At 42.7% G+C, this 13,927-nt stretch overlaps 1 protein-coding gene across 1 annotated transcript; it reads left to right on the top strand.

Annotated features, from left to right (window-relative positions):
- Positions 1–9,815: 9,815 nt before the first annotated feature.
- Positions 9,816–12,421, top strand: ASCL1 (achaete-scute family bHLH transcription factor 1; the record flags this gene model as incomplete). Its single annotated transcript, XM_083365207.1, has 2 exons — positions 9,816–10,547; positions 12,299–12,421. The coding sequence occupies one exon, from the start codon at positions 9,816–9,818 to the stop codon at positions 10,506–10,508; it is 693 nt and encodes a 230-aa protein (XP_083221333.1). The 3' UTR covers positions 10,509–10,547; positions 12,299–12,421.
- Between the last annotated feature and the right edge of the window lie 1,506 nt (positions 12,422–13,927).

Below are 13,927 nucleotides of genomic sequence, written 5' to 3'. Positions count from 1 at the left end.
TCTTCCCCCAAAGAACTTTTGCAACAAAAGCGCTAATTGGGCTCCAGAAAATACTCTGACAAGGCATGGAAGATAAGTTTCATAAAGCTCCACGGTTGTGAAAGGGGGGGGCAGAGGACTCTCAATAGACCCCACGCTTCTTTTCTAAACTCTCTTGCTGAGCCAAAAAAAAAAAAATAGGCCGATTCTTGAATACTAGGCCAGCAGAAAGAGCGAGAGCGCGAATGCACTGCGTATTGTAAAGGTCCCCTTTTCCCTCGCTTGTTCTTCCCCGTCCTCCCAACCAGGCGAGTTATGTCTTCTATGGGGAGAATAAGCTGGGCTTTTTTAATTTAAAAAAAAACCCTGATGAAAGACCTTTTACTTCGTTTTTTTTGATCTCAGAGGTGGAAAAAGAAAGAGTGGGGGGGATGTGCCTGAGTTCCAAGCCACTGTAACAAAATACGGGCATAAGAATCATAGGGTTCCTTTCTCCTCTCATAAAACTTCCAAATGTACGGTTTCTTTTGAAGATCTGTATTTAGATTAACAGCTTTCCTTATAGCTTCCAAAGGCAGGCATCTCGCCCTAACTAACACGCAGAGGGATGAAGGGGAGCGCTGGGGGGGGGGAGCTTTAAAACAAAGTAAAAAGCAGAAAAACGGGAAGAGAAAAGAGAGCAGATGTTTAAAGGAAATAGGGCAGGGGCTGCGACACCTTCCCTCAAGAACTATACTACAATAATAACATGAGGATTTCTTAATTTAAGGTGATCGGGATAAAGAATATTTTATTGCTTGATGAAATTAAGGACTCTTAATTGCAAGTGATGACCTAGGAAGAGTCCTGGATGGTCTGTAGAGCGAGATCCTATTTCTCTCTATGTAACTCTTTTAATTTGCCTTTTGGCAGGGCTTGATGAATCAAAAGTTGGAATTAAGATTGCCGGAAGAAATATCAACAACCTAAAATATGCAGATGAGACCACTCTAATGGCAGAAAGTGAAGAAGAACTAAAGAGCCTCTTGTTGCGAGTGAAGAAGGAGAGTGCAAAACTTGGGTTGAAACTAAACATTAAGAAAACCAAGATCATGGCATCTGGCCCTCTCAATTCCTGGCAAATAGATGGGGAAGAAATGGAGGTGGTGACAGATTTTATTTTCCTTGGCTCCAAGATCACTGTAGATGGGGACTGTAGCCAAGAAATTAAAAGACGCTTGCTCCTAGGGAGGAAAGCCATGGCAAATCTAGACAGCACACTAAAAAGCAGAGACATCACCCTGTCAACAAAAGTGCCTATAGTCAAGGCTATGGTCTTCCCAGTTGCAATGTATGGCAGTGAAAGTTGGACCATAAAAAAGGCTGAGTGCCAAAGAATTGAGGCCTTTGAACTATGGTGCTGGAGAAGACTCCTGCGAGTCCCTTGGACTGCAAGGCGATCAAACCGGTCAGTCCTAGAGGAGATCAACCCTGACTGCTCTTTAGAAGGCCAGATCCTGAAGCTAAAACTCAAATACTTTGGCCACCTAATGAGGAGGAAGGACTCACTGGAGAAGAGCCTAATGCTGGGAAAGGTTGAGGGCAAGAGAAGAAGGGGACGACAGAGAATGAGGTGGCTGGATGGAGTCACTGAAGCAGTAGGCGTGAGCTTAAATGGACTCCAGAAGATGGTAGAGGACAGGAAGGCCTGGAGGAACATTGTCCATAGGGTCTCGATGGGTCGGACACAACTTCGCAGCTAACAACAACTCTTAACTTAACAGCTACATTTCTCTGAGACATAATTTGAATAAGAAACCAGAAAGCCTGCTTGCTTAGGAAGTTTTTAAAGGAATTTTGAAATTTTCTCTGACAACTTAAGAAATTTCTTGGTAGTTCTGGCAGAATTGGAAACCTGTCTTGGTTAAATTATGTTATAAATAGAAAGGTGACCATTTCCCCCTCTTTTTCTTTCTTTCTTTCTCTTTCTTTTCTTTTTCCATTTTCTTCTATGGCATTTGTGAAGTTGAGCTATGTACCTCGTGAGCATTTATTTATTAACGTTATATGCTACCCATGTCACTGTCGAGCAGTTCTAGGCAGCTTACAATATAAAAAGAATATTAAAATATTAAAATGTTAAAACATTAAAAATTAACAAAAATTGCATAAACTAGAAACCAGTACATAAATGGAGTAGAGGTGGAATCTTCTTAATCCACTAATGACCTTCCAATTGGCAGAGCTAGGTTTTAAGGCCCTTTCAGAAGGCCAAAAGGGTGGGGACAGACCTTACCTCAAGCAGCATGAACTTCCAGAGGGTGGGAGCCACAGGAAAAAAAGCTCTTCTTCTGATGCCTACTGGCTGAAGTTCCTTGATTGATGTGATTTGCAGCATCCTTGTATTGGAGCAAGTGAAGTGGGCCAATCCTACTAGGGTGAAACGATTCCTCAAATAACCTGATCCCATGCCATAAAGAGCTTTAAAGGAGTTAACCAATACTTTGAATTGAGCCTGGAAGCAAACCACCAAACACTGCAGCTCATGCAACAGTGGTGTTACACAGTGATCCCTAGGGGCTGGTAGGACTGTCCTTGTAATTACATTCTGTTCCAGCTGTGGCTTCTGAATTCTCTTCAAGGGTAACTTCATGTATAACATGTTGCAGTAGTCCAAACACAAGATGACCAGGGGTGATGACAAAGTGCAATGCCTCATGATCCAGGAAAGTACAAGTAAGTAAGTAAATTGGGTCTAGGACAACTGGCCTCTGCCAAGTCACCTCTACCAACTTGCTGCAGGACAACTCCACATGCCCAACTGCCATGGGGACAACATGGTGGCTGAAGGAAGAGCCAAGCATCAAGCAGGTGGTGGCAAGCGGGCAGCAATGAGCTGCCTTTGCCAAGCTAGCTGAGCTGTCCCATTCCAAATAGGTTTATTGTTGCAACCACAGGTCCTAACAATATAGCACAGCATAAAATAACTATGCTATTTAAAATAGCTTAAATATTTCCTTCAAAGTTTAAATGACAGAACAAATGTAACATCCTAACTAACAGCTGGAAACACATCTGAGATTTGAGCCTTCCAGTTCACCTATCATTATTGAATTTGGCCCCTATATCATTGTAAAAGATGGTTGATCCACTTGATGTTGTTCAACAGGGCATGTATCTAGTGGTGCAAGTCTGCTTTTCTGCAATCATTATGGTCTATTACCAAACTGGTATGTTGTTGTCATAGACTTATGATAATTGAGTATTTAAAATTAAAAATGCAACAGTAAATCCACAATGGTCCATTCCATATACGACATGCCAGTTTATTATGTATTCATATTTCAAAATTTTGGCTACCAAATTCCAACAATTCTGAGTGGCTTAAGCAATAACAACAAAATCAAAATAAGACCACAAAAGTGTGATCATCCAGAAGGATTTTTCTCAGCTGCCTAATCAGATCCACTCCATTAGGCTTCAGAGTAGAGGTAAAGAAGGATTACCTGACACTGCCCCCCACCCAGCCTACACACATTGTCATACCACTGTTAACCATTCTATCCTGGCCATTCAACCTTAAGCAGTTTTCATACCAGTTGGTCGTCAAATTTACCTTTTCTCCAAGTCTCTGCCAAGCTGTTTGTCTTATCTGATAATAAGCTTAGAAACAGAAACCAGTCCATTTCTGGCTAAAGTGTGGATTCTACATGCTTCAAATCTTGAATAAATATTTAAATAAAGTCTTTCTGCATCTTTGTGTGTTGGCATCTTATGCAGAATCCGAAGTATGGCCCTAAGCAGTAGCTTCTGAATGAATATATGTGATTGTACTTACCTGTCCCATGCAGCAATGGAGGAAGCCTAGAGAATTTAGTTTGCATGATGGAGAAATTATGCTATGGGCTAAGATACTGCACTGTAATGTTTAAAGTGGTGAAACTATTCAACCCCCCCGCCCAGTTAATTTAGATACCATCACAATACAACAGATGTTCCCTCAAAATGATGTTCAATATTGGACAGAGGTACCTAATAAATATATAGGTTCCCCCTATGTACATAATTAACCATTCACCTATAGGGCTCAGAACTGTGACATAAATCCTTTATTGGCCTTCACAGATTTTCAGTCATTTGCCAAGTTGCCACTCAATTCACTTCCACTAGATATCTAAAAGTAACTGCAATGATTTTGTGGTGAGTCGTAAATCTGAAGACTTCAGAGTGCATCAAATGCTCTGTAAAATATAGTCTGATGTTCTAAAATATAATTATTTTGACTGTGTAAATTAAAATTAGCTTTTCTTTATTACTGATGAATGTAGGTTTCTATGATTCATGATGAATACCGTACATTTAAGAGATTAGGGGAAGCTGCTATACACGTATAGATAAAAAACATGACAGAAACTTAAAAGTTTAAGCACAAAATGCATTCTTTCTTTTTTAATGCTCTATTTTATTTTATTTTTAATTTACAAATAGTCTTCCTGTTGCAATCTGTTCATGCTTGAACACTTCTGCTAGTTAGCTGCTCATGAATGCCTAGAATGGGAAGCCTTTAGTGGGAAGAGACCAATTCTACTACCTCTCATGCCCAGTGCAGGAATTCAGGTTAAAAACACCCCTAGACAAATGTTACACGAATCTTTATTTGACCATGTTCAACAAAAGAGTCTCCACCGTCACTCTAGACAACTGATTTAATTGCCCAACTGTTATTATCCTTAGGAAATGCTTATTAACTTTCAACCAGAATATAATGTATAGTTTATCCCAATGATACACATCGTTCCATTTTCTCCACTCTGGGATAATAGAAAGCAGATCATTGCTGCTGTCGCCTCCTTTTCTTCCTTCTGTGTGATATCCCTTTAAGAACTGGAAGATTAGATTCATACAACATGCTTAGCTTGGCTACAAAATTAAGCAGTTTTCTGGATCTGTACCGCCCAGTGAGTCCCAAATTAATAAAATGTGCTGCCTCAGACAACCTGCTAAGTCACAAATAAACCAAGTTTAAACTAACCTACCTTAGTATATTATATAAATACAACTGCAAGATCTTTTAGTCACCTAGATAAGCGCTTTTGTAAGCTGGAACATTTAGGTACTGATCTACTATATATCCAAGATCTTTTGCACATGTACTGGTTTCTTGTAAAAAAATATCTTCTCTGGCTAATGGCCAGCTTCCAAGTACAATTTAAAATGTTGTTTATGAATTATATTAAGTGTAAGACTGTTTTCTAACATTAAGTAGTTCCGGTTTTCTAACATTAAGTAGTTCTGGAAGAACCTTTCTCTTGGTCCTCCACAAATGTTTAGGAAGAAGAAAAATGGCTACTAGGTTTTGGAAATCTATACCAAAGGATAGTCAGCTAATAGTTCCCTTTTTGGTGACCTTCTGCCAATAGTTGAAAATGTTTTATTTTGTCAGGATTTGGAGATTTTCAGCTAACAAAATAGATGGATATTTTTGTTGACTTTTTAAAAGAGTATCCTTTAATATAATTTAATCCTATTTTAATTTATTTGTTAGCTGCCTTAAATATCTTTTTTGGCAAAGAGGTGGGGGGATGGGATCGGGTTTTATTAATGTGTTTTAACTTTTTTTATTGTGTTTTAACTTATTGTAAGAGTTGTGGGCATTTTGTTTAATCTCTTTTAATTTTTGTATTTTGTTTTTTAACATGCATTGCCCTGTTCACCGCCCTGAGTCCTTCGGGAGAAGGGCGGTATACAAATAAAATAAATAAATAAATAAATAAATAAATAAATACATAAATAAATATATTATATAAATATATACATATTTTCACTAGCAGGTATAGTTTCTTTTTCATAGGCTAAAGTAAGGGTGTCAAATTGCTGGCCCCCGGCCGGTGGGCCAATTGCATCATACGGAGGCCACGCCCACCCCAGCTCCAGCAATGCAAAAAATGTCATGATACATCGCAACACGTCATGTGACGCAGCAAGTCTGACCCCCTTGGGCTAGAGTATTACATTTTTATGATCTCATGTTTTCAGTCTGAACCACTGTATAATTTCAGAAGTTGATAATGCTGTATTCTACTACATTTGCTGACCTGTTCTTCTGATGGGATTAGGTCTTAGGGAACTCTTGAAAAATATACATGGCCTTTTCACATCACTATTTCCCAAGCTTTTGTTTTTCTCATATGGTGGAATTTAGCTCACTTCATTCTCAGTCACCATAATCTAACAGTCTTACACTTTAGGTCTACCTTACACTTGATATCTGGCATAAGTGAGAATACAAAAACAATGCCAGCAATGATCATGACAATGATCAGCATCCCAGGCACGTAAGCAGACAAATGCAACTATCTTGGTATTATTTATTTATTTATTTTAATTCCATTTATATCCCGCCCTTCTCCGAAGACTCAGGGCGGCTTACAAGCTTAGCAGTAGCCTTCATTCTATGTATATGCCTGCTTATTAGGGCTTTCACACACACACCAAGCGGCATTATTACAAAGTCAGCTTAATTGCCCCCAACAATCTGGGTCCTCATTTTACCTACCTGGGAAGGATGGAAGGCTGAGTCAACCTTGAGCCTGGTGGGATGCGAACCTGCACTAATTGCAGGCAGTATTATGTCCATTTGGACCATCAGTTTACTTGTCCTTTGGCAGGCCTGATTCTTCCTCCCCACAAAGCTGTCATGAAGAGAAAGCCATATGAATGAGATTACTCCCATCACCTCAATTTCACAAGATAATCTCTTCTGTCCGGCTCAGCTTAACCATATTCTGTATGCAAGTGGATCTACTTTTAAATCAAGTACAGGGCTATTGCTATTTTTATTTTCCAAGTGTGCCAAGAGATACCTTGAAAATAAATATGAAGCTGTATGATCACATGTATATAAAATTCATTTAGTGAATAATTTTGTAAAAACACATCATCTGAAGACTGGAGCCAGGAAAGTACCAAGAGAGGCCTAAGTGGTGCTCATGAACCTAAGACTGCTTCCCCTGAAGCACTGTAGGAGAGATTTTCTTTAGAAGGTATTTCATGCCAAGCTATTTGAGAAATGTAATTCCCCTCTATCACTCATAAAAATGAACTTAAATCCATACGATAATTCTTTGGGCCTATTTACAATGGTGGCTGGATATTTGTCCTCAGTGAGCCATTTTATAAATCTCTTCTGAGTCTTGGTGTGCTTGTAGCGAAATTTGTGCAACTACAAAGTTCCCTGCTGTAAAACAAAGTCAAAGTACAATGGGGCTTTGGATTTATCATCTATCCAAGAGACAGATATGGCTTAAATCTTGGGGGGGGGGAGGGAAAACACTATATTACATCTGGTATGTATAGTGAGTGTGCTCCCAAGAAGCAGAGATTTCCTCTTATTTGAGAAGAAATTCACCAAAATGTTTCTTCCAATTTTATTTATTTCAATGGAATTATACAGTATGGTTATCCATTTCACCAGTACAACTCTAGGCAATTAACAAAATGCTTTTTAAAATAATGCAATATAAGAATACATAACTTGACAAACTAGAAGTAAAAAAAAATGGGCATCAAGTTCTTGTTTGTAAGAGGAAACCATCTATGTACACGTGTGAGGATGAAGGTTTGTTCTCTGAGCTTGTGGGTTGGTTTCCTAATGTTTCATTACCAGGCTAGGTAACATCTTCAGCGGTGTTTAACATCCTACACCCAAGCTACAGATATTTGCCACTATTGCGAACATTTGTGTTTCTGTCAGTTTGACAATCATTTTTACTCAGATGTAAACCCAATCAGGGTAAGGAATCTTTTGTAAATCAATATTTTCAAATCTGAACTTCTTTCTCACAAGCTAATCTCTGTTGCAAAACTCTATATGATTTCCTACTGGATTCAGACCTGGAAATGCAGTCCAGTCCAGCAACATTCCAGTCAAAGAGGCACTATAACATGGCTACCCGCAGCAATTTTCTTTCACTTTATGGCCTGCAAATGAATTGGATTCAGAGGTTTTCTGCACACCGGTAGGCTTTGGGGAAATATCCATTTCTGCACCCACCAACTTCTCTATGGAAATATATAATGTGATTTTTTTCCCCCTCAATTGTTTGTAGCTCATTTACTTGTAGCCAAGTAAATGGAAGGTGGAGATAAAGCAAAATACTGGAATAAATAATGACTTGAATCAGTATTAATCTACCTGATTATTTCATATATTGAATAATTCTAGTTTGGCCCAAAACTGTGTAAAGTATTATCCCCTTAACTTAAAGGCCTTAAGGATAGCTGATTGGACAACACTTATTGCGGTGTTGGAGTATCTTCAGTTATCAATTCTGGCGGGCATGAGGGTAAATATGGACGCTATATTAGGACCAATCCTCCCTGAACTCTGTTGGACTTGTTTCCAAGCAAAGACGCATCAATCGGCTAATGCAATTTCAACGCGTTCTTTCTTTTTCCTTTGGGAAATACCGTTAACAAATTGATCGGGCAATTTAATCAATCAGTTTGAAAGTATCTTGCCTTTCCTCGCGGACTCCTAGAGCGCCAGGAGAAAAAAAAAAGAAACGGGGATTTAAGCATCCTTTGTGGGAAAAGCCTGTAGCTCGTGGACGCCGCCAGGTTCGCACTGAAAAGCGGCCGTCCCTTTCGACCTCCGCAAGCTTCCCCAGCGCTTTTCAAGCGGGCGCTCCACCTCCGCCTCTCTTTCCTCTGAGCCGCCTCAGCGCGTTGCAGAAAAGCTGGCCCTTCCGCTCGTTGAGCTGTTCCCGACAGCCCGTCCGCCGCCTTGGGCCACCCAGCTGGCTTTTTTTTTCTTATATTCGAACCAGAGGCGCCGTCATCTCCCTCCACAAAGGCCTACAAGCACGAGAAAGGGTCCGGACCCCACGGGCAAACTCCCCGTCCCTTGGACAGCCTGCCCCTCTGCTCGAGCGCCCAGCGTCCCGCATCCTTCCCGGCTACCTTTCCTCCATCCCTCTTTCTCCACCACCAACCCCCCTCCCCGTCCCATTACCGCCTACTTCTACGGTCGACCAATCGGCGCTCGCTGATCCGTGCGGGCTCCATCCTTCCTCATCCCAAGCTGTGGTCCAGCCCAATTGTTTATTCAGCGGCTGGGCCAACGGCACGCGCCGGGCGCACGCACTTGCAACAACAAACCTTGGAAGGGGAGAGGTGGAGGGGAGAAGGGGCGGAGCCCATCCAACGCGTGTGCGGGGTTTTCGCCGGGGGTCTCTGCCTGTGCGCGCGGGCGCGCGCGGGCGCGGGACGGGTGGAGGGGGACGCTCCCCTCCGTATCGCGCTTTCCTCGCCGTCCATCCATCTCTTCTATCCAGTCCTTCCTCACCCCACCCCACCCACCCCCGCAGTGAAAAGGCGGCAGCTCTCTTCCGCTCACTGCCACTCACTGTAAAAGCCGGGAGCGTGGAAGGCGCAAGGTGCAGGGTGGGCGTGAGGAGACGGAGAGGCAGCCGAAGTGGGGGGGGGAGGAGGAGGCGCGAGCGTAGAAGGGGGGGGAGTGAAGTGTGAAAAGAAGAGCGGGGGGGGGGTTGAGAGACGGTAAGCGGAGCTTCGGCCATCCCTTATAAGAGAGACAATCTCTGGTCCTTTTTTGGCAAAAGAGCTTTGGCCAAGCAGGCTGCACACACGCGAGCGCCACGAGCCTCCTTCGATTGCAAAGAAAGGGGAGGAGGGAAAGCGAGCGGTGCCATCGGAGCTCGCTCGCTTTCTACCTTCTGCAAGCCTTTCCCCCCCCTCCCCTTTCCCTTCCCGATTCACTTCTCTACCTCCCTCGCGCCTAAGGCCAGCAAACGCCGCGAGCCCCGCCGCGCGCCTTGCCTCCTCCGTGCGGCCGCCCAATGGCCAGTGGCAGCCCTGCCAAGATGGACAGCAGCGCCAGCCAGCCGCCGCCTCCCCCGCCGTTCCTCCAGCCCGCCTGCTTCTTCGCGGCCGCCGCCGCTGCGGCCGCCGCAGTAGCCGCTTCACACAGCGCGCAGCAGCAGCTGAGCCCGGCGGCGGGCAGCCAACAGAACCAGCCCTCTCCGGGCGTCGCCAAAGCGTCTGCTGCGGCTGCGCCGAAGCAGCCTCAGCAGCAGGTCAAGCGGCAGCGCTCGGCGTCGCCGGAGTTGATGCGCTGCAAGAGACGCCTCAACTTCAGCGGCTTCGGCTACAGCCTCCCTCAGCAGCAGCCGGCGGCGGTGGCGCGGCGGAACGAGCGGGAGAGGAACCGCGTCAAGCTCGTCAACCTGGGCTTCGCCACCCTCCGCGAGCACGTCCCCAACGGCGCGGCCAACAAGAAGATGAGCAAAGTGGAGACGCTGCGCTCGGCCGTCGAGTACATCCGAGCCCTGCAGCAGCTGCTCGACGAGCACGACGCCGTCAGCGCCGCCTTCCAGGCCGGCGTCCTCTCGCCCACCATTTCCCCCAATTACCCCAACGACATGAACTCAATGGCAGGCTCGCCTGTCTCCTCGTACTCCTCGGACGAAGGGTCCTACGATCCCCTCAGCCCCGAAGAGCAGGAACTGCTGGATTTCACCAACTGGTTCTGAGAGGCCCTGGTGGCCCTCGCCGCGTTGACTTGGCAGCAGGTGGGTTTGGCTTAGCGTAGCTTCTCGGGCAGGGATCCCAGGCGCGGAGGGGAGATGGCGGGTGGCAGCCGCGGCGGTGTATTCTTGGGGCGCCGGTGGCCCCTGGTGCGCATGGAGAGGAGGAGGAGGAGGAGGAAGAAGGAGGAGGAGGAGGCAGCACTTGCTGCTCCGAAGAAGGGCGTTTTAAAAACCCAGCCGAGTGGCTTGACCATAAGGAACGTGCCAGAAGACTCCAGAGGCAGTTATGAGGGTTTGGGGAATGAGAACTACATCCCATTTCCAGTCCCACAACAGTCTTAACCTAGTTCTTGACAGGGGCTGTCATAATGACCACGAATCAAAGCAAATGGCTGCTTTGCAGAAGATGCTTAAGTGGCAAAACAAAAGCCCAGCTTAACATTAACCAAGCTTGACATGTTGAGCCAGAGCGGCCATTAATTTTTTAACTGACCTCATTAAGCTGTTCTGTGCATGCAGCCAATGAGAACCGAGAGGCCAACTCCGCGGTCCGTTTTTTTTTCAATGGATGGCAGTAAGGTAGAGCAAATGGTTTAACTGACAATGGGGTGACTTTTTCAAAATTAAAGATCTTGCTTAGATCCCCAAGTGACAAGTGAGAGTGGGGGGGATGTTGCTTTACAGTATTTGCATGTGAGGCTGCTGCAGACAGCTAAATACTCCTGTAGTAGCTTGAGTGACTTTAATAATACCCATCAGTAAAACAGCCCTGGCATAAATGGGTTTGTAAAATCTGACTCTCTAGATAGGAAAAAATAATTGTAGTAGCTCTGGAAAAATAGTTTCTATAGTTACTGGGAATCTCAGTAAGGCAGAGGGCTTTTCTCAAGTAACTGGATTCCACTCCCCTTAGACTGATGTTGTATGTTTCCTTGCATTGGTCCCACCCTAAAATGTCTCACCTAAATAAACAAGTGTAAAGATCAATTAGAAGACATCATAAGCTATCATATCTGAGTTTCTGTTTGCTGGCATTATAATCCAAAAGCATTTATCTGGAAGAAAGTCAACATTTCCAGGTAATTGGGCCCATAGTTTTGTGATACAAACACCCAAAGGAAATTATTTCCAATTGTGACTGATAGGGGATGACACCCATCCTGTAACAATTAGCAGGAACATCCATGGCCATAAGTAGACAACTTACTTCATGTCATGTCACACAGGTCATATCTATCACCATAAATAGATTTCCTGTGTCATGTCATTTAAATCCTGAGCCTCATCAGTGCCTGATTGGAAGATTGTCTAGAGGTTGGGTGCGCATTCTTTTGAGTCACCATGGGAGAAAAGCTCAGAAAGACTAATTAAACAGTCCTATATTTAGTGCAATTAAATGCTTATATTTAATAAGACTGACTTCCTATGAGATGTTTAACACTACAGACTAAAGCTACAAGTACTGTATGTTTTTTATATATAATTAGCTCCAAGTCTTTCAGAATAGACATATATGACTGCACATTCTAGGACAAAATTGTTAATTGGGAATGGGTGTCACTGAATATACTGAGAATTGTATAACAACCCCAAATGATTAACTTGGTAGTATTAAGTTAAATCCAAATGTGCTAGTAGAGTGCAATCACATATACACATATTCAGAAGTTAGACTTGTTTTGCTTTGTGGAATAGCAACCTGTCATTCAAAACCCAACTGTTTGAGAATTGGTGTTTTCCATTCGGGTCATATGTTAACAATGCTTTCTCTTCTCTTTCCTTATATTGCACAGGATTTCCTGAAAAATCATTCCATCTTACTACCACTATTTTTCCCTTTCATTGTGGAAAGGAAAGCCAAGATACTGAAGCACAGAAGGAATTAAACGTCCTCTCCACAAAACCTGAAGCACTCCCAAATTCTGCCTTTGCACTCCAGCTGTTTAAAGAGACATACAGCTCAGGTCTGTGGGCATTTACTAGGAAATAAAGTCCACTGAGCTGAATAGGATTTACTATTCCCAATAGGGTATGCATAGAATTGCAGACCAATGCTTCAATCTCTTATACACTTGCTGAAAGTGGGGCTTACTTGCAAGTAAACGTGTAAAATCAGGCTGCAGACTATGGACCCAGAAGCAAAAGGGAGAGTTGTAATGTGAAAACATCTATCTACCTATTCTTTACCCCCAAAGTTAAATTATACTGCCTATTTCACTACTGCCTATTCATAAATATTCAACAGAGCCAGGAGCTTCCCTTTTTACTGAAACACAGTATTGCCTCTTCCCCCTTCCAAAAATGTTTTTACTACTTTCTGGCCATAAATTGAAACACAATCTAATTGTATGTGTCAAGAAGTAACAGAATTCAATCAGATATAATTATTATATGTGGTCAGACCAATATTAAGCACATTTACTAAATTCAGTAAATTTATTTTGAAATGTGTGTGAAAAGGCCTGCCATCCTAGTTGCCTAATGCTTGTGAAGCTGTGGAAAGTCCAAAGTATGGTCTACTCAAAGAATCGTCTTAAATATGTCATCTCCGATCTTTGTCTACTTTCCCACTAACATTGCCACTATAAAATGCTTCCATTTTTTTCTTGCAATCTTTTTATTATATAAAAAGTTCTATTTGTATCATGCTTAACCAACTTGGGGAATATATTAAGCTATTTTTGTATATAAGAGCCAGAGAAATTTATAGCCTTTTTTGTACAAATGGTATAAAATATGTATATCTTGATAACTTTTTTAAAGATATGTGATGCTTATTACCTCTTCCTATGTAGATGTGTAGACAATAAGACCTTACAACTGCCATGTTTTTGTTATGGGGTTTTGTAAAGGACTTGGGAATGCCTCCAAATGTACTTTAGCACCAATGTGTCTTACTTTTTTATAGAAAGTTTGCTAATGTATTAATAAACAATGTTCAAAATGAACAAACTTTATGCAGCTATTGTCCAAACACAAAATGGTAGCTATTTATTTTACAAGCTGCTGCCTTTTGAAGAAAAAAGAAAAGAAGAGGAAACACTCTTCTACGGCCTTTCCATTCTGTTTTATTATAAACTCACAAAAGTCATGTGTAACAACATTTTATACAAATTAGTTTGGTAATAAACTTTGTTTCATTTAAAATGAAGTCTTCCTGGTTGTTGTTTACCGTCCTGCCATTGATTAAACCTGTACAGAAAAGGCAAATATTTGGGTGGCATGTCACGTATAAATGGCCATATATAGGAGTTCTATACAAAAGCTCCTATATTATGCTGGTATTTTTTTGCCTTTCTATTTTGCAAATGTCTGTTAAATCAAGAGAGGCCTGCCTGTCGGCCTCTTCCATTGTCCTTCATTGTAACCACTGGACATTTCAAAATTTTCTCCAGAGAATGGAGCCCAACAGAGAGGGGGCT

Source organism: Vipera ursinii (genome assembly GCF_947247035.1).
Source record: "Vipera ursinii genome assembly, chromosome: 6".
NCBI lineage: Eukaryota > Metazoa > Chordata > Lepidosauria > Squamata > Viperidae > Vipera > Vipera ursinii.
The sequence above is the reverse complement of the archived record's forward strand: the minus strand, read 5'-3'. Positions and strand labels throughout refer to the sequence as shown.